Consider the following 22,180-nt stretch of genomic DNA (forward strand, 5'->3'; position numbering starts at 1 on the left):
TGGACGCACTGCGCAGGCCAGAACGCATGGCAAACCTCCTTTATGCTACAAAATGAATGGATTCATGAATATGTTGTTAATGTATTGAGTGTTGTTTGTGTTAGCGTAAAAAGGCTTTTAATACTAACACTGTGAAAGATGATGAAGGGATCAGTTGGAAGGTACACATTGCATGTAGTTATTCAGTGTTTCTATTGTTTTGTTATATATAATATTGCCAAGTGAAAAAAGTATTCATTCCCTCTTGTGAAAAAAAATACATATTTTCTTGCCACGTCTACTTATTGAACTTTCCATCAGTTTTTCTCGGTGGCAAGTTTTGAGTCTGTCAGCGGGAGCCAAATTCAAGACTCTGAGGGATATTAGTGGGAATAATAATTTAAATTTGTCCACAAATGTGAAAGCCAGAGTGAACATTTAAGATCTTAATGACAATCAATTTAGAGTTCAACAAAGACCAACATTCTCCTTTTTGTATGATTCACAGTCATAGAAAAGAGTTCACAAAATGTGCGGTATAATGACTACTGCCATGCTTGTTTGAACACAGATTGCCTGACGCTTGACTGCTACCACACTCATTTACTTGATCTTTGTATACTGGGTGGGGCCAAATAGACCCCAAAGCTTCCACATGTTACAGACCACATCTAAAAAGACCACATGTGCCAACACAAGCGATGCCCGCAGCATCATGTTCCATAAACCAAAGCCAAAATAATTCAGTTTATTCCATTTAAGACTAATTTGCATGCCCAACCCAAACATATATTCATCCCAAAGGAAACAGCTTATTAGTTGACCAAATGGTCAAACATGAGAGATCAAAGTCGAAATCCTTTGAAAGTGATAAAATTCCTTTTCAGTATCCAGATGGTTTGAAATGGTGGGTCTGCTGCAACTTTTGAGGGTAAACATTGAAAAACATAAACATTGTGCTACTTCAACCTTTTCATTCCCATTTCTCAAAACCGTACAGAGGCCAAACAGCAGGACACTCCCTTCCTTACAGCTACAGTCTGGGAAGAGTTACTGTAAATTCCTCTATGCCACTGTTTGCTTAACTTCATCCAAGGGAGAAAGTTCCTTATCAAAATAGTCACGCTGTCACAAAAATATTCTCACAAACTATTGTCATAAAAATCATCTGGTTGCTGAGGTGGAATTTACCTGACCATGAACTTCATTGCAGCCATGAGGGTAGTATCGTTCCTCAACCATTTTTGTAATAACAACCTGTTGACAAATATAAATGTTCTATGAATGGACTGCTGGCATTGTCTCTTGACCTCGCTCCTACAGCGCCACATGCGAATGAGACTCATGGTGCATACTCACAAATCAGGGGGCTTTATCGTGAGAAGCACACACTTCTAACCCCATCTTATATCCTCTTTCCAGCAGTCAAAAGGTGGCGTTAATTTGAATATTAGTGGGCGTATTTCAGTTTAAAAGAAGCTTCCAATTATTGAGTTGTTTCCTATGGTCAGCTAGTCTTGGCAATGAAACCTTCACCCCACTCAGGGGCCCGAAAACAACTGTATGATAACAGCCCTAAGTCAAACTTTGGAATGTCTATTGCAACTTGCAGCACTCAGACGTTTGGTCGACCGGACGTTTGGTAGAACGGACGGGGCGTCGACCGGACGTTTGGTAGAACGGACTCCCTCTCTCCCTCTCTCCCTCTCTCCCTCTCTCCCTCCCTCCCTAACCTCCTACCCTCCCTCCCTCCCTCCCTCCCTCCCTCCCTCCCTCTCTCTCTCCCTCTCTCTCTCTCTCTCTCTCCCTCTCTCCCTCTCTCCCTCTCTCTCTCCCCCTCTCTCTCTCATGATTATAATTTTGAGAGCAAGAGATTACCTGGTTGCTCGCTTTCAACAGTAAAAACTGTCTCTCTCTCTCTCATTATTTGACAGCGAGCGAACCCGGCGACCAAACGTCCGGTCGACGGCCCGTCCGTTCAATCAAACGTCCGGTCGACCAAACGTCTGGTCGACGGCCCGTCCGTTCAATCAAACGTCCGGTCGACCAAACGTCCGGAGACCAAACGTCCGGAGACCAAACGTCCGGGGACCAAACGTCTTTCGACGAAACGTCCGGTCACGGCAACTTGCAGAACAAAGGAACACCTGTTTTGAAAAGCAAACAGGGACCAAGTAAGGAAGTAAAAAAATAAGTGGGACTATATACGAGACTTTGAATGACAATACAAAGAAGACGCTTAATCAGTGTGAGCAAAGCTAAAAGGGCCATAGGCTAGTGAGAGTATACATTTGAGTACATAAATACTTAAATAGACAAAAAGCACCAATAACATAGTAGTAAATGTTGTTTCCTTTAATCCAAACTGCCTTTAATTAGATTTTTGGTTATTGCTCGAAACCCATGCATGGACGATCTTAAGCCCCTATGAATAAGGGAAAAATAAATCTGTTGCTAATCTATGGGACAAGATGAAAATCGCAATATTATAATAGAAAACAATCACCCTTTTAAACACTCGAAGTGAATTCTGATTGGGGGATTTTCTCCGCCAGAATTGCAAACAAACAAACACTGGGGACATAAACATAAAAAAGTAAATGTGATATTTTGGGGATAAAAAGCAAAAGTCCTGCATCCAATATAAATATTGGTGGTAATTACCACATGACCTTTTTATTTTGTGTTTTTTCAACTGAAATTGCTCGTGCACTCAAAGACAAACAACTTTGTCTCATCCAAAAATGCTGGCATCGCTCTATTTTAGGGCTCTTCCAACCATAGTGCCCATTCTGAAACAGAAACCAAAGTCCATCAGCTATTCAACGGGGTGAGTGATTTATACCCTGACATCGATCACTACAATGCACTTTTCTGGTCAAACTGGGAGAGGGATTGCTTTCTTTTCACAAAAGACTCAGCCAGAAATATGGGATGGCCTTTTTGTTTACCCTCTTTTTCTGAACGTAATGCATGGCCATAGCCCTTTTATCCCCACTCTCCTCTCATCTGTCACCATTTGACATTTTATCATCATTATAACAAATTCAGGTGAAGTCGACATTAATCCACATAGTACATTTCAACTTACTGAGATGAATTGATGAAAAATTGTAGTTGAACTGCTAATAAAAGTTGCACATTTTAAACTGAAGGCAACTCCAGTAAGGTTTTGGGGGAAGAATTTGACCGTCCTTGTAGTACTTTTTTGATCAGTCCAATTTGTGTACGCCATATAACAACTTCTGTATGGGTTTTTTTTAAGTACGTTTTTTGTAAAACCGATCTCATTTTACCCAATTGAGCTATAATCTGGATCATCTCGGTCACTGGTAGCAGACAAAAACGTCACAGTCGATTGCTAATATTGCTTTAAGCATGATATGCCCACACGCTTTCACACGTCCGCCTTTTCACTGTATAAATATAGCGCCCCTCAGAAAGCAATGTACCCATACAGTCAAGCTGTCAGCATCACACAGCGACATCTACAGAATCTTGAATTTAGTGCATACTGATTGGGCACCCCGTCCACTTTGGAGAAAATTTTAGACGTTTAAGTGCGCCCTATCTGAGTAAATATGTGCTGCGTTGCATTTGTACGTTTTTTTATCGCTTAATAAATGACATTGCAATCATGAGGGGGAGCATTTCGCCAAGGTTGACAGGTATGAATTTACCATGGCTAATGTAATACAAGTGGGTGCCTGTGAAAACCTTTGAAACTCAACTATGGGTTGGGTAAAAAACAACAACATGCCAGCTACTAATTTAGCAATGCTGCTCTATTGCCAAGGTGTAATGGACGTAGGAATAATGCTTCCAAAAACAGCAAAGCCTAAACTGCCAAATGCTGATGGCGTCACCACATTTGTTTGAGCGGAACCTCCAACGGACGAGAAGTCACCAAGTGCACGTTGACTTCTCTATCTACAGTACAGGTTGTGTTTGTACTGTGTATTGCAATAATGCAACTCTTGTCTCAGGTGTGAAATTTGGGCCAGTTTAGTGGAACAGAGATCTATCCAATATACTCAATCATGTTTGATTATTTATAAAAGCCACCCCTATTCCTCCTTCAAGTGTCCTGCCTTTATGCTCAATAACTCGTGAAAAAGATGTCCCAAATTGCATTGATACAATTATTATGAAACTGTGTATTATATACTTACCTATTTATGTCAAACATTAATTAAGTTACTCTATCAAAATCTTTTTATTTTTGTTATGACCTCGCTGCGTCGCTGCGTCGCTGCGTCGTCGCTGCGTCGCTGCGTCGTCGCGGCGCGATCGGGAATATATGGGGACCCATGCGCGGGAGACGTGAGTTGACTCGAGCCAGTTGGCTTCAAACGACATTCTTTAATAAATCAACAGGGGTCTACAAATCCACAATGGCCTGGAAACAAAACGGCAGCATGCTACGCGTACGTACAAACAAAAGAGACGATCCGGCAATGGTCCTCTGACTCATTGCTCCTTAAATAACAAAACCAGGAAGCAATCAGCAGATTGACTGCAGCTGCTTCCCTGACGGCACGTCAGGAGGGACAAAACAGGCCACTCCTGACAATTTTTAACAATTATAGTTCAGAAAAACTTAAAATCAGCCTGTGCGGATCAAGATTTAGAAAATATCCAACTTCAATGTCATGAAAATTAACAAAGAATTAGAATTTTTATTCAATGTCACCAGGATCTTTATCATCTGGAAGTATTTTTTCTTCTTGGCCAAAATGGCATCTGAAAATTGCTTGGGATATTAATTGAAAGAGCATCTGTTGGTAAGAAAAGGAAATGGTTGTGGTACATCTAAGGCTATGTCATTTCTGTTTTCACCTTCAGTTATAATAAAGATTGATTTCAGGAGACAGTACTTTAACATGTTCCACCCAACAGAACCTCACACCCACTTATAAAACTTTTCTTTTTTTTAATTGAAAAAAAAATGGAAAATACATTTTAGGATTTCAATGACATCTCATGTATATTTCTTTCTCTTTCATTGAAACTGTAGCTTCCAATAAAAATGTTGATTTTGAAAACTTGCTCAATGACAGCCCAATATTGAATGACATTCAAATAGACAATGAGAGCACACTCTCAGCTTGTGAATCTGGATTCGGTTCAAATGATGATGTCAGGATTCCTCTGTCAGCAAAACTACTGCAGCTGACAAAACAGGCAAAGTCGAGCACTAGGTTTTCCCATAAAAACCTCCACAAGCACTATCTTTCATAACCCTATAACACCGCCACGTCAACTTCCCATGAACTTTGAGCAAGCCAGACCAGTGTTGCACCTCAGTTATTCCCACTGATGGGTGTAATAAACCCAGTCTTTCTTGCAGGTTATTCTGTCTCGCCGTTTGCTTCATATACGTGCCCCAGATGTGTTTGCTAAGCCGTTTTGGACAGAAAAGTTCCTATGGGAGGCAATTACATATCGTGAGTTGGCAGAACTACAATCTCGCTATGAAAGGTAATCCTAGATGAATGCACGGCAAAAGCTGCCCCACACTGGGAGGTGGTGATGGCCAACAGCTGCCGGAAAGTGTGAGTCACATTAGACTTTCCGTCATGATCCCACATCAGTGTTTACAAACACACACTTTTTCTCTTTTGTGAATAGTGCATATACGCCCAGCGCTATGTTGTGTTTATATATCCAAATCCACTAGGCAAAAACGACTCCCCAAGATAGAAATGACACCAGATGAGATATGACTTCATTTAAACAAACAAACTGTAGTGTCTTCTTGTTTTATCAGCAGTGGCATGTGTGTCTAGACACTGTGAAAACAGCTGGTGGGGGTAAGAGAGTGGCTGCCCGAGAGGAATGACAAACTCATCCCAGAGTTGTAAGAGTTGGGATTAGAGGATAAAATCTAAATAAGAAGATAAATGACAGGAAAAACAATGACACAAGGGAGAGAAAGAATGGGACAAATGACATGAGATGAGGTTATGGTCACTTTTTTAATTAAAGTCAATAATACTGTCCTTCCATCTGACTGCCAAGCACAGCATTTTGCTGCAAGTAACTGGCTACTGACAAGGCCTGTATTTACAGTTCTTTTAGGCCCTGCTCTGTGGGTGGCTGTTTGCAGAAACAAAACCACCAGGCCCCATTTGCCACAAAAAATGGTAATAGGAAGAACAAGCAATATAGCATCGATGAAAATCTCTTTTTATTTATTTTTTGGGAGGGGTTTAAAGAGAATATTTAAGTATTCAACCTGTCAGGTGAGTGAAACTCTACAACATGAGGAGGCGACCCTCAGTCTACTATGCAGAAGTAAATGGTATACTGTCGCATATAATGATTATGAAAGGCACAAGACGTGTGTCTCATAAAGGCCAAGCTGTGCAAAATATTTCTCATATTCATATATGTAGTGAACGTTTCAAAAAATGTCTTTAAAGAGCATCTGAGACATTTGATTGATGACAGATATAAACAGAGGAAAACATGGAAAAATCAAATACACCTGGTAATGTCTGGTACTACCTTTGTATCCGTTGTAAGTAGAGTTGTATTTCGGAAAAACTACATTTTGTATAGATGGAAAACAACTTGTAATATTTTTACGGGGGGTTAAAAAGTCAATGTCTTCTTTTAATTTAGAAGTATTATTAAATAGTTTTGGAACACCCTGTTTTTAATCTGTTTCACGGAGACAAAAGGTAGACAACAGTGCAGTAAAATCAAACTAACAATCAATATATGAGCAGAAAAGGGTGAGGGAAATCATTGACTAACATGAATAAGAGAGCAGAAGAGGCAAGGTGTACCTGGGGTGGGCTAACCGGTCCTCGAGGGCTGCTGTGGGTGCAGATTTTTGTTGCGACTGATCCAGCAAAGGCACTTTAACCAATTACATATCTGCAGAAAACAAGGAGCACCAGACTGCAATTCACTGACTACACTTGTAGGACACCTGATTAGTGAAAAGTGGTCCTCTTTATGGGATGGAATGAAAACCTGCACCCACTGCGGCCTTTTGTGGAATAGTTTCCCCAACCCAAGTACAGACAGTAGACATAAAGAGCAGGCAGGAATGGCTAAAAAGAAGTGGGTGAGAACATAAAACACCAAATACCTCCCAAAAAAGGAAAAAGCTGATAGTAAAGGAGCCAAACTGACGAGACCAGGTGGAGATAAAAATGGGACAAGGAGATAGTTAATGTAAAAATGTGATACAATAAAATACCGAATTTCCATCATCCACCCCCCAAAAAACGTCTGAACCCAAATACCGACATAATCTATAACAAGATCAACTCAATCACAAATCAAGGAGAAGCCGCTGTGTTTTTGTTTCTTCAGTTGTCTACATCGGTACTCGGTCGTTTGGTCGCCGGTCTTTTGGTCGCCCGGAAGGTTATTGATCATTACCATTTAAATTGTTACTCAAATTCCCTAAATACAAACTGCGAATTATTATTTAGTCATACTTAATGCCCTATTAATTATTAGACTAAAGAAAAGCTCAAAATTTCCCGTACTTTTATTGTGTTTTGTTGGAGAACTTGTTAAGACCCTGACTGACGTCCCTTCCTAAGGGGACAACTCATGCACATACAAACTCTTATACACTCACACGTCCGCTCAGTGAAACTGCTCAGGGCCATTGTTGGCTTTTATTGATGCGTAAACCGTGTTGTTTTACCTTGTTTTGTCGCCGTCTTTTGGTCGCCGGTCTTTTGGTCACCCGTTGTTTGGGTCCAGGCGACCAAAAGACCGCGACCAAAAGTCCGGCAACCAAAAGACCGGCGACCAAACGACCGCACACGGTCTACATCAGGCCTAAACCTAGAAGATGTGATATTTTCCCCATAATGATCAAAAACATTATAGAAAATGAAGAGGCCTGTTATAAGGGAACAGAAAGAAAAGCATTTCAGTGTTAAGTGAGGAGTGAAAGGAATAACTGGATTGGGACTGCAACAGTGGGTGAAACTTGCAAGAGGCATTGAGCTTAGCTCATCATAACTTAATATAATGTGTTTTCCAATGTCAAACCCAGACTGCCGTCAGATGAATTTTTAGCCTGCTTTTCTTTTAACTCCTCCGCTTTCATCCCTGCTACTCTCCTTCTTAATTTAAATCAGCCTGGTAGTTTTCATGCAATCGTGCTGACAGCAAAGCAGACAGACAGACGGTGACCACGGTTTTAAAAAAAAGGGCCTAACTGAGGATGCGGGAGTGAGGAATAAAATCAATGCATTCATTCACGCCAGGATGCACATTCATGTGCATTTGCTCATGCTTACTATCGCTTGTGTTTGATCTGCCAAACATACAACCACCATGAAACTCTATCCAGATGGACTGGTTCCAACAAATACAACAAATAGTGACCTTTCTTGTTCCCCTCAGCAATATCTGTACTTATATTTTTCCTGTGGTCCTGTGTTCATTTTTCTTTTTTTCCTTGGGGCTACCTCGACATACAGAAAGTAATGTGTGTGTTTTAGAGCGCATGGCTGCCTTCAGTCATCAACTTACTGATAACATATCTCTATCATACCAAATGGAGTCTCAGAATCAGTTTCAGTTATCTAAATTATCTGCCCTTTTGGAGTCTTTTAGCCAGTGTTGTCTGATTACAGGGTCAAGTTAATGCAACTTTCATCAATGGTGTTTATTTGTTCGTCATACCTTTTTATTTCCTTGACAGCTTTTAAAACATCTTGGATTGGATTGGATAACTTTATTCATCCCGTATTCGGGACATTTCATTGTGACAGTAGCAAGAAAAGGCATAGTTATAAGTTAGACAGTACAGTCAAAGGCCGCAGAACAACAAAGCAAAAGCAAAAAGCACAAAGTACAAAGCAAATCAAAGTCAATGGGATCATTAAGAATCACCAAATCATTAAGCTTTTTTTTTATTGCTGCACTATGCATGATTTTATGATGTATGTTTCCTCGCACCAGTCACTGTTTTATTTAGTTACTGTTTGGAGTTTTCATATTTATCACAGTTATCTTAGATTAAATATTCCATTTTAGTTTTAAAGCATCGTTAAACGTGCGCATCTCCTCTTGCACGCCTAACTAAGTATGCAAAAAAATGTATCACTGATGACCTTTGTCCATGTTTTGCTTTTGCATGTTTGTTGACATACTGGCAGAGTAGATTTTTTTTGGATTGGATAACTTTATTGGATAACTTTATTCATCCCTTATTCGGGAAATTTCGTTGTCACAGTAGCAAGAGTGTGAGAATGAATAAATACTTCAGTATTAACCAATACCAATAGAACTATGACTTGTTGCCTTTTATTTCCCTTCACTCAGGCCTATTCCCTATTCCACGTCTTCTGGCCAACCACCAGAGCCTTAATAACCATCCCCATCTGTGAGCACCCCGCGCTCACCTCTCAGTTCTGGGACCATTCCAAATATATTCCGTTTCAGCAGTTGGATTTTGAATCAAGATACTTGATTGACTAACTTTGTTGCTGTTTTGTAAGTTTGTCTTTTCTCCTCTGCTTATACGTACACTATGGTGTGGCAAGTTTGCCAATGGCATTCACAAAATGCAACGTGACAGGGAATCACAGGCCAGTTATCCGAAACTGTCAGTAGACAACTATATATCTTGAATTTTACCACCCGTGTCTAATTTTTGCATTTGTTTTCATTCCACCATCCTTTAAGCACAGGAAACTGTCAAGCATGGGTGTCACAAGAGCCGCCATCAATCATTAGTGTGGTTAAATGAAAACAACACATCGACCTACAGATACCTGAGTGCCTCAAAGAAAGTGTAGGCTAAAGACCCAGAGTGCAATATATATTGGTCCTAAGTCAAGAGTTTATGAAACACATGTTAAGGGCGGAACTTGACAAATGACCATGTGTTAAATGATCCGTCGACTGACAGGGTTCCTAACATAGTTCCCGTCTTGACCACCAGATAACAAAAAATCACTGTGCTCTCACTGAAGTTTATGTTCCTGGATCTTGGATGTTTTTATTTAGTCCAATATTTTAATGTTGTCTTTTACATTACAAATAAATAATTAAGACTGCTGAATTTAGTCTGTAAAAATAGATGTTTTTTAACAGAAAAAAAGGTGGAATGAATTCAACAATCGGATGTCACAAGTGAATTTGGAATAAGAGGAAGGTTACTTAACTTCCTTGGACCTGGCATCCACAAGTGTGGACATCACATTTTTTGTTGTCACAAGACTACAATGTTAAATTTTAAACAACAAGGGCCTGGCGTCCACTTATGATGTGGACAACATTTTTCTCAGAAACTACATCATGTAAAAAGATAATTCTTTGTTTTTACACTCATCAGGTCCCAATTAGCCTAAATATCAAAGAGAAAATAAAAATGCATTCCTTCAAGAGTCTGGGTCTTAGGAGGTTAATTTGTAACTGCAGATGGTTTTCTTTAAAAGGCAGGGTGATGGCATTACAGCAGAGCATGCATTTGACCCCCAGGCAGCTACGGGATCAAGTGTTAAAATAAAAAGTGCTCAGCATTCATTCAACAAAAAAGCAGCATGGATAAATAACGGGATAAAAAAAAATAAAAGAATATAAATGGAATAAGTAAAAAACAACAAGGGGGTCTGGCGGCCGAGTGGTTAGCATGTTGGCCTCACCAATTGTGGGTTTGAGAGTTTGATCCCAGGTCGGTCCTTACTGTGTGGAGTTTGCATGTCCTCCCCAGGCTTGCGTGGGTCTTTGCCAGGTATTCTGGTTTCCTCACACAACCGAAAAACATGCAGACTAGGCTGGTTGAACACTCTAAATTCCCCCTAGGTATAGGTGTGAGTGTGCATGGTTGTCCGTCTCCCTGTGCCTTGCAAACTTTTTTTATTATTGATTTTGGTTACGCCAATGTGAACAAATCTGTTTTTATAACACTGTGTCCTGAAGTGAATGGCTATTAATGTGCGTGCAGATCCATACAAAGTAGCGCTGATGTCATACCATGTGTTGAGAATGACTGACTCGGGCCATTGTTTTAGGAAGGTGACGATATTTGAATGGACCGTGAGTAACTTTGGACATAAAAAGCTTGGTCCAAAGGCCAACACGGTTAAGTTCCCTCACTTTAAGGACATCAAATATTTGGGCCTTTGAAGCATTTAGTAGTAACATCTGGTTAAATATCAGCCAAACAATTTTTGTGTGCACACTGCTAAAAAGCAGTTGATTCAAGATTTTTTCTTCTTAACAATAAATCCACCAAATTTGGGCAAGCATATTTTTCCCCACTCACTATGGACACCAGGCGGGGGACACCCTAAATTGGTGGCCAGCCAATCGCGGGGCACAAGGAGACAGACAACCATTGACACTCACCATCATACCTCGGGGCAATTTAGTGTTCAACCACCTTATCCTGCATGTTTTGGGGATGTGAGGCCGACACGCTAACCACTCTTCCACCGGGCCAACCCAAAAGCCCTGAAAGTGAGGAGCAACGTGTGATTGAAGCCTCGAACCCAGAATTGTAAGGCCAACGCGCTAACCACTCGGTTTTATAAAATTATATATCATCATCATCATCATCATCTTCCATATCGCACATCCTCGTAAGGGTTCGGGCGAAAAGCAGGCTACACCCTAGACTGCTCGCCAGTCAGCAGTAGGGCACACAGAGAGACAAACGACCATACACACTCACAATCATACCGCCACCAGCGGAAATCGAGCCCGCGCCTGCCGCACCAAAGGCAGGCGAGTGAACCACTACACCATCAAGTGGCTAAGATCATACATAGTATCTATAACTTTCTGGATTTGGGTGTCTTGGTTTCATGAATCTGAACAGAAGAATGAGGATAAATGTTTGAACACCATTTTAACTTCATAAAATCATGTATTGGTCCTGCTATGTACTCAAATCTATACTCTCACTAGCCTATGGCCCTTTTGGCTTTGCTCACACTGATTAAGCGTCTTCTTTGTATTATCATTCAAAGTCTCATATGTAGTCACACTTATTTTTTTACTATATATATATATATATATATATATATATATATATATATATATATATATATATATATATATATATATATATATATATATATATATATAAAAATAAAATAATAATCTATAAAATTGTTAATTCATTCATTTATTTTCTGAACCGCTTCATCCTCAAAAAGGTTGCGGGGGGTGCTGGAGCCAATTCCAGATGACTTTCGGGCATGACATAGGGGACACCCTGAATTGGTGGCCAGCCGATCGCAGGGCACGAGGAGATAAACAAGCATTCATCCCCACACTCGTACCTATGGCCAATTTAGAGTGTCTAACCAGCCTACCACGCATGTTTTTGGAATCTGGGAGGAAACCGGAGGACCCGGAGAAAACCCAAACACGCCCGGGAAAAACATGCAAACTCCGCACAGGTGGACCGATCTGGATTCGAAACCAGGACCCTAGAACTATGAGGCCGACGCGCTAACCCCTCATCTGCCGGGACGCCCGTTATTTAATTAAAAACTGGTAACTTGTGAATGTACAGACAAGTTTGTAAGTCAAATAGCCTTGAAAAGCAAACTACTGTTGACTTAAGGAGGGCGGCCTTGAGAGCCATGTAGCACTCCTTAAATGCAGCTGATCCTTTTAAGGTAGCCTTTTCATCCTCCTCATTTGACTCCAGGTCGCTTATAGGTGCCTGAGTGTTCCTGGGAAAGTGTCCAAGCCTCAGAAGGATTCATCAACTCTTTCAATGTTTGAGTTAAACATTGATTCACTGAAAGACCAGTGGCACTTGGGTATCCGGTGCCCCTGTTGAGACAATAGGTTATTTAACAAATTTGCCCCTGGAAACTCTGACATGTATATTGGTTTTTATGAACTATAAGTGACACTTTGTTCATCGTTTGGTTGGACATGCAACTCATGCTAAGGTGGAGCACATTATATATTTTTTTTCTCTTTATCTCTTTCTGACAGCCGCAAGATTGTTGTTTAGGCGATAGTTACCCGGTAATATATTGTTCACAGATCCCTATTTAGCCAGTTGTTATCCATTTTACCATTATTACTTTAACATATAATGTTTGTTGTTGGTTTCTAAAAAATGTCAACAACAAAAAAATGTCGCCAAAAATACAACTTATACTTGTTTTGTCCATTCTTTGGCTAGTGGGACTTTTACTTGCACAACAATTATTCCGAAACTGCCCTTCACTTGCTAATTCTTAAGTAAAATTAAAGGCAAGCAGACCTAATACAAAATAATATATGAAACAAATACAAATCCAGTTCTGAGGATTAATGCGGATAAACTTTTCATGTTTTTTATCACCAGTCCCTTTGTTTTTTCGCTGTCTTGCCCAACCATTTTCTATTAAACATCCTCTGAATAAACAATCTAATCTCCCATATGGCACATTGAAATGGTTTCTGCCCTCGAAAACATGTAGATTTATCATTCTGTGTACAAGCATCTGACCAGAATAGATAAAATACCGTTAAAATACATGAATGGATAAATAACTTTTTTTAATCGTGTCTTTATCCATATGTTGCCCAGATAAAGTTTATCTCATCCCCAACTGCTTTCTAGTTTCACTGGCCATGCTTAGTCTAACAGACTTAACAGGTTGACATATCGCTTCCGCTGATTTTTTCGACTGACCTCATACTAAATTTGAATTGAATCTTTTCTGAAACATTTGCTTCAGCTACTCAAGTATGTGTCAGTATTTCATCAAAAAAGTATATTTTTGCTATAGAGACTGCAATGGCATGCTAACCAGACTCATCAGCCATTTCTTGTCTTTACCAAACATATTTCCATTGCAGATTTGCCAAATTGGTGAATTTTAGGTTTTCTGGCCATCTGTAAAGGAAAGTTCAATTCTTCTTAAACAATGTGAGACCAATAATTTGCAAAGCCAAACCCCAAATAACACACAGGAGAGTCTAATGACTTCCAGTTGTTGCAGTGGTTTATCCGGGTTGATCAGGCAGTATTTTCATACCGTTGCACACCAACACATTTTCTGTGTCCAATCAGATAAGATGGTTCAACAACATATTCTGTTTTATTTCAATTAATTTATGTAGTTTAAAAAATGTTTGTACATCTACTCTCTTCTTCTGGGTGGTTACCTTATTGTTGTGATAGGCAATGATCCTATGAACTATTGAACATGGGTTATGAAATTAAACAATTTTAGATAAAATCACAACTGATCACTTTAATACCGTGACCGAACGTTTGGTCGACCGGACGTTTGGTCGACCGGACGTTTGGTCAACCGGACGTTTGGTCAACCGGACGTTTGGTCAACCGAACGTTTGGTAGAATGGACGTTTGGTAGAATGGACGTTTGGTAGAACAGACGTTTTGTAGAACGGACGTTTGGTCGCCGGGTTCGCTCGCTGTCAAATTATGACAGAGAGTTTACTGTTGATATTTTGATATTAGATATTTAGATATTAAACTCTCTCTCTCTCACGGACATTTGGTCGCCGGGTTGTTACTGTTGAAACCAGTTTCAACAGTAACAACCCGGCGACCAAATGTCCGTTCTACCAAACGTCCTTTCTACCAAACGTCCTTTCTACCAAACCTCCGTTCGACCAAACGTCCGGTCTACCAAACGTCCGGTCGACCAAACGTCCGGTCGACCAAACGTCCGGGGACCAAACGTCTTTCGACGAAACGTCCGAGTACCGACAGTTTAACCAATTAGATTTCTGCTGAAACAAGAAACACCTGACAGCAATGCACTGATTGTATATCTAACATACCACATTGGTGGAAAGGTTTCCTCTTATGAGTTGGAACGAAAACTTGCACCCACTGCGGCCCTTTGTGAAATTAATTGCCCACCCCTGCTTTAATATTAAACCTCTTTTTAAAGTACATTCTTAGACCACAAATCTTACATGTAGAAGAAATTTAGTTCCAGGAACATTTTGTGTTGGATACACTGGTTATGATCATTTTAAAATTGTTGGTCACTGACACTCAGCACTCAGTTCAGCGTTTGAGGCCACACATCATCCCTGGTTGGTTGCTTTAGTATACTGTATATGCGTTTTAAAGAGGTTGTTGTTGTTTATCATAGCAGCAGTAGGCGGAATCAGCATGAGAGATGGATTCACACAGATGCCTCATTAATGTGTGATCAAGTATACTAGAGACAGAGGACGTCTGTGGAGTGTGGCCAGAACTCTCGTCCCCACCACAGAGAACCTTTTCTACACCTTGCGCCCCACTTCATCTCTTTATTGCACAGCGAGTGCACACAAAACACATCTAGTATATCCGGTTTCTCCTCTGGAGTGGGAGGAGGTAAGGTTAACCAAATAGCAATGTGAAGCTGTGAGCACCTACATTGCCCAATGTGCGCGTATAGTGTGTGTGCAGAGATTAAAAGGAAATCAAAGCCTGTCAATGTGAGGACACGCTGCTTTCAACGCGGCTTCCCTCAGCATCAATTAGCAGGTTGTGCTGTGAGTGCCTCCTGTTAGATTTCAAGTGGACTTGACCTGGGTGAGGTAAACACACCTCATCCCCAGGCACACTAAAATCAGATGGAGGGCAACAATGTGCCACTGCCTGAACCACAGAGGCCCGCCTGTGTTTGGCCCCTAACATGCTCTAGTAGTCATTTCCGACCTTCTGCTCTAATTTCCTTGGCCCAGTTCATGCACAGCCCTGACAGTGGAGACTTCACTTGGCTGCAAAGGAAACATTTTGTTCAGCCTTGTCACAGAAGATGAAGAGCTTTTGATTTGATGGACCACCTCTTAGGATTAGCCAATATAACATTTATAATGGCATGAAATCCGTGATACCAAAGTTACCTTGATGTAGAAACTTGGTTATGTTCCAGGTTAATTAATTTTGAAAAGTAACCTAGTTAGATTGCAAGATTACTTTTTAGTATAATTAAATAGAAACAAAATTATTTGACCTTTTTATTATAAGGTTTGAATGGGTTGACTTTTATGTTTTTCAAAAAAGTATTTTTTTTACCTGACAGATTGAACTGTTGATTTTCTAATTAGAATTACCATGTTAATAATGTACATTATATATAAAATGCCTTTCAATACATTTTTATCATGTTTTATGAACCTTTAACATTTTTTGTCCCACAGTATTTCAGCAACTTCTATGAATGGCTTCATAAAAGACATTGAATAACATCAAAATAGAGCTGAAATATTTTTAAATTATTCTTTAATGACTGAATTGCAATTCACATATGATTTTTTTCAAAGGTCCTCATATTTTTTAGAATGCATTGTCTTGACTGCTTAAGGCTCTATTTTTGTGGAAGATGCATCTGCAATTGAGGGGGGAAAAACAGTCCACCATGACTTTTGGCCAAGTGCCATCAAGAAAAAATGTACTCATTTCCAATCACTAGCATTACACAACGTTGGTGGTAGAGTGGTTAGCATAGCTGCCGTCCAAATAGCAATCCGAGTTCAACTGCAGGCCATAACCTACACGAATTTAAAGAATGTGACATAGTAGTTATGTCATATCTCAGTCTGTAATGCAAATCTTGAAGCCCCAAACTATGTTTTCACCAAGATACAGGCCTGGAAATAGATTACTTCTTACCCAACCAGTTTCAAACGAATTACGATCACCCGGCTTAATAAAAGGAACACATTACATAAGCATATCTCCTCTACTAGCAAACTCGGAACCTACAGAAAAAAATATATGTTGGCAATTCATTAATCATTTGTTTAGGAAATAATAAAAATTGTGTTCTGAGAATAAATGCCCATACTTCCCTCAGATATACTGTATCAACCAAATTGCACTCTAAACCTTCCACAAATAACAATGGAATAGCCTTATTAGTTGGTGTTCTACAAGAACAAAGCAAATGACCTTTCAGAGCCCTCCCTCCGGGCGGTCTTAAAAGCATGGGCATGACAAAACAGTGTGTAACATCCGAAGTGGTAAACCAACCTGCCTTCTACATGAATTGGGTTAAGCTATCAAGCCCTGGTTGAATACATTCTTGCACAATGGGTCCATTCATGGCAACTGAGTGTAAATTGAGATGTAAACAAACAGTTTACTGGAGCAGAAGTCAGGAGTTTGTCATCTACTTGAAGCATTCATAGATACAGTTTAAAGGAGAAAATGCTTTTAATTTAAATCACATGGTTAAATACAGGTTTACAAAATGTCAGCTGTATTTTTAATCATGTTTTATCTAAGGTTTCAGTAAACAAAAAAAAACCCACTAAATGTGTCCTTTTACCCATTGCAATGGTTCATAAATTCTTCAATCAAATAAAAAAAACACCAAAAAAAGAACAAACACGTGTAGAATGACTCCTTATTGCTTCTGTTTATGACTTTCATCCGGTGAAAGAATACACATACACAAGTCATTATCATTATATACAGGGCTATTAGAATAAAAATAAACTAATCTCAAATATTGTGTTAGAATGAATTAGAAAGGATTTTAAAAAGGTGAGGGGAAAAATAATTAATTTATCCTTGAGCTCATCACTACTGACCTCAAAGGAAGCGATCAAATTGTCTTAAAGCTCTTTGATAGACCATAGAGTACATTAACACATGCTTATATTGTTTTTTATTTTTATTTTTTTAACTGTATCTGTATGAGCCAAAGGTGTGAGTCACCCCTTTTCATTTCAATTTTCTGTGCCACTCTGACAAAATGTTTGTCTTATATTACCTTATTGATTTGATCTTCAACCTGCACAAGGAACTAAAAATGGAAATTAACCTGTGGCTATAATCTTACATATTTACATGTATATGGTCATTAATTTGTATAGTCCCTTCATCCAATAAATCTAACTCAAACTCAAGTGCAGTTCAAATGCAGTTGCCAGACGATGAATGGGCTCTTTAACTGTCAATCGCCCAATGAAAATGGATTGGACGCCTATTGCCGTCAATGGCAGAATATGAGTTAACCTCACACACTGACTTGTCTAAGCTTTTCTGTGGAATTTTGAGTATTCAATACCAGCAGATTATTCAATGGACAGCACAACAAACTGACCAGAGGTGCTACTACAACATGAAGGCCATGTGTTTATCACCATGACTTGTCTAAGATTTTCTGTGGAATTTTGTGTATTCAATACCAGCAGATTCTTCAATGGACAGCACAACAAACTGACCAGAGGTGCTACTACAACATGAAGGCCATGTGTTTATCACCATTGGTTTGTTCATTTATTGTTGTTTGAATAGGAAACTACTTTCATTGGAGAAAAGCCGACGTTAAACAACATTCATTAATCAGCATTACATAGGAAATAGACCGAATTATTGCTTCCCTAAATCATTGTTTTATTGGTCAGTCAGCACCATGGACAGAGGTCACATCTGTTCAAACTGGACAGATGACCTCCGAAGCCCTGATGCCTGTTACACAAACTCAAGAGACTTCACTAGAAAAGTTGCCAAGGGTGCTATTGTGCAATGTGCGTTCTCTGCAAACAATAAAGCAGTAGGTTAAGCTCGTCCGATCCCAGCAATTCACACAAACGCTTTTTTCCAACAACAAGAAAACGGAACCGTTCCCTTTCTTCAGAAACTCGAGTCGATCACTTAGCGTCGAAACTAAGAAAACACCCCGGCCTAGTTCCTTATTTTGTTTGCGGAAAAATGTCTACATAAATGTTTTGTGTGCAGTGTGCCTGTCCCTTTTAAGTCACATCAACATTGCAAACGTGTCAGGGCGACATTGGCACACAGGGCTCTGTAAATCTAAATACAGCCGTCTAATGTTGATACCTAAGCCTCTCGCAAATGCTGCGTTCACTTGCTCCTCCAGAGTCAATCACACTAGCTACTTTGATCAGAATTAAGTAAACTTCAAAGTATACTTAGTGAAATGCGCTATTTTTTGCGTATGTAGCAAAGATTAGTTTGAAAGATTAACTAAAAGAACACGCACAATAATCTAGCTAACCGTACGGCCACGTTTAGAGACGACAAACAAGTTGATTGCCAAGTAAGGTGAACTCTTGTGTAAAACTACTGCTAATGATCTCAAATCATGGTTTTGTCCCTGCTTCGTTCGCAATGTCGTAGCTGTAGTGTATAAACCACTGATAATGATTTCAAATCATGATTTTGTCCTTGCTCCGTTCACAACGAAGTAGTTGTCGTGTATTCCCAGTCACTTTAAAGCTCTTGAACGCACCAAAAACTGTCACCGACATCGAAATTTATTCACAATTTTTACGAAAACACCGCACTTACCTTATTGAGGCGGGGGTCTCGGGTAACCTCATAGCCTCTCTGCTTTATGTAAACACAGGGTCTTGTGTTGTCGTTTGACTTCTCGAAGTCGCCGGATAGCTTTTTAGTCAGCTCGTGTGCCATCTTGTTTACTCTTTAAATAGCAACAACTGCTACAGTGCAACAAGTGGATGAGAGTGACCACACGTCAGCCGCAGCAGGCTAATCATTGCACGCCTTAACAAAATAATAATAATAGCTATTTTTTCTTCCCACCATATTCTTAAAGATCAAAGTTGCGCTTTGTAATCCGTCAGGAGTAGAACAGTAGACTTCATTTGGTGGTTGGATAAATGTATTATGACATTTTTCTATTATTAAATAGGCACAGGGCGGCCCGGTGGAGCTAGTGGTTAGCGCGTCGGCCTCACACCTCTGGGGTGCTGGGTTCAAATCTAGGTCATGTCCATCTGCTTGGGTTTCCTCCCACATTCCAAAAATGTGCATGGAAGGCTGATTGGACACTCTAAATTGCCCCTAGGTATAGGTGTGAGAGTGCATGGCTGTCCATCTCCTTGTGCCCTGCGATCAGCTGGCCACCGATTCAGGGTGTCCCCCGCCTCTGGCCCGGAGACAGCTGGGATTGGCTCCAGCACCCCCGCAACCCTAATGAGGATAAAGCAGTTTAGAAAATGAGATGTGAGATGAGAAATAGGCACAGTGAGGATTAGATAAGGAAGGAGCACTATTCTGTTTTATGCAAATAGTTCAGGGTGTAGGAGCTTCCAGCTCACCTGTGAACCTGTGAGAAAAAGTGGTGTAGAAAATGGCCAAAACTTTAAAACTTTTAAAAAAGAAGTTTTGTCCTTTTAAATTTTAGCTTTTATTTTTATTTTTTACAGCGAGATTAGAGACTGAAAGTATAGTTAGTAGTGAATAATAGATTTCTAGAGCTATTTTGAATAAATGCTTTGCTTTTATTTGTGTACATTAGTGACATTACAAGCATAATGGTCTTGGCACGGCATGGCATGTGTGACAAGAGTGGAACAAGGATATTTAAAGCCAAGGTCAAGCTTGCCTCAGCTACAGTTGTTATGCAACATAAGCCAGTTAACACAGAAGCATTGAATCGTGGTAGGAACAACGAACCTCAACTGTTAGGCAGACTACTAACCACAATTCCTCTGTGCAGGCCTCAAACACACATAAAAATACCCAAAATGAGTTAACATGCAGCACGGTGGAAGTACGTACGTCTCACAGTGCCAAGATCGAGGGTTCAACCCCGAGTGGGTTCTAACCTTCCTGTGTGGAGTTGGCATGTTCTTTCTGTAAGGAAAGTGAATAAATGAATGGTTTGAAATAATCATAAGACTTATTTGAGCACACCTTTTCAAACTGAACATTTGCAGAAGGAGCTGAATCATAGACAAGAGAAGGCACCCCACCAAACCTTAGATAGTTGTGAATAAATGATTTATCCTTTTATTTAAGACCACCGAAAAATATTGACAACATTAAGGTACCAACATTCTGCTCCTCAAGCTGTATGTACACCAGTGGTGTGCCGTCAGGGCCTTCCAGGCCTTCTTTGCTGGCTTAAGAAATATCTGAATCACAGACTGATGTTAATTATATTTTGTCCATGAATACTTATTAAATAATTCCAAATTGTCTGTTAGCTTACTTTCATTGCTTTTCCCCCTGGTTGCACTGCTTCCAGATGTGTGTTTTCATATTGAAGCATTTAACCAATCACATTTCAGCCATTATTTGTTGCCAGGGTCAGAAATCTGCCTCAAGGCCTTCACAATCAGTTCTGCAGGCTATGTTGCTTTAACCAATCAGATTTCGAGTTGGCAACACCACAATGCCTTTTCGCAGGCGTATGGATACGTCATTGCCTTCTCACAGGCGTAGGGATACGTCATTGCCTTCTCGCAGGCATAGGGATATGTCATTGCCTTCTCGCAGGCGTAGGGATACGTCATTGCCTTCTCGCAGGCGTAGGGATACGTCATCGCTTTCACCAACTATGATTGGCTAGTGATAGAGTGGACTAGCCAGAGCTACCAAACTGTATCTGGAGCGAGCTGCACAAGCAAATATATTGTTGTGTAGATTTAAAGCCATTTTCAAGACGGACTTTTCAAGAAAAAAAAGCTGGAGATCATTAAGAAAGGTCGGACAACTAAAAAGGAAGCAAGCCTGTCACAATCGGGAACGAACATTTTCAGCACTAAATCGGATAAAAACGTATGCCAGAAATACGACAGGACACGCTCGACTTTCAGCATTAGCTTCGATGGCGATAGAAAAGAAGGAAGAAAGAAAAGAGGATGGATATTGTGTACAGTTAAAAAGGATTTTTGGTGAGTAAGATATGGCTATATTCCTAAATAATATTTCAATTGTATGAGGTTATAATTGATTATTTTTTATGTGTCGCAGCTGTAGCTGCAGTAGAGGTTTTATAGCCATAAAATAGTTTTTTGCTGAAGGCGTCACTCGTAAATGCACGGACCGCCACTGATATACACTACTGCAGAAAACAACCTCAATATTGCAAAGACATGTATTCAAAACCAAATATTGTTTATTTATAATGCATTTTAGTCTGTTGTTTTATTGAATTCATTTATTAATCTTTTATAAGTCTATGCATGGTTTCCACCAGTGAGTGATCCTCGTCAATATCTCTCCAAGTGTTACAAACCTAACTCAACCTTAGTTTGTGTGCTTATCACTTGAATGTATTTCTGGATAGAAAACATCTGCCTTCCGTTTTTTTTTTTTCAGAAGCTGGAAGTTATTTTGGAGGTTTTGGTGGGATGCCACTTGGCAGTACAGGAGGATGTGGAATGCTGGGAGAGATTTGGGAACCTCTTTGAGCTAGTGTAATCTTCATGTTTCTTTTAAGGAAGGGAATTGAGTCAGTACAGAGTTGCCTGGATTGTGTCAATTCAGTCAGAGTCTGTCTGTCAG

At 39.9% G+C, this 22,180-nt stretch overlaps 1 protein-coding gene across 1 annotated transcript in view; it reads right to left on the bottom strand.

Annotated features, from left to right (window-relative positions):
- me1 (malic enzyme 1, NADP(+)-dependent, cytosolic) overlaps positions 1-19,570 on the bottom strand; it is a 61,250-nt gene extending 41,680 nt beyond the window's left edge. The window contains exons 1-2 of the mRNA XM_077598559.1: positions 19,469-19,570; positions 19,214-19,365 (exon numbers count right to left, since the gene is read on the bottom strand). Coding sequence (XP_077454685.1) covers positions 19,214-19,336 — 123 coding nt within the window. The 5' untranslated portion in view covers positions 19,337-19,365; positions 19,469-19,570. The remainder of the gene's footprint in view (positions 1-19,213; positions 19,366-19,468) is intronic.
- Positions 19,571-22,180: the final 2,610 nt, after the last annotated feature.

This window comes from Stigmatopora argus, chromosome 4, assembly GCF_051989625.1.
Source record: "Stigmatopora argus isolate UIUO_Sarg chromosome 4, RoL_Sarg_1.0, whole genome shotgun sequence".
Taxonomy (NCBI): domain Eukaryota; kingdom Metazoa; phylum Chordata; class Actinopteri; order Syngnathiformes; family Syngnathidae; genus Stigmatopora; species Stigmatopora argus.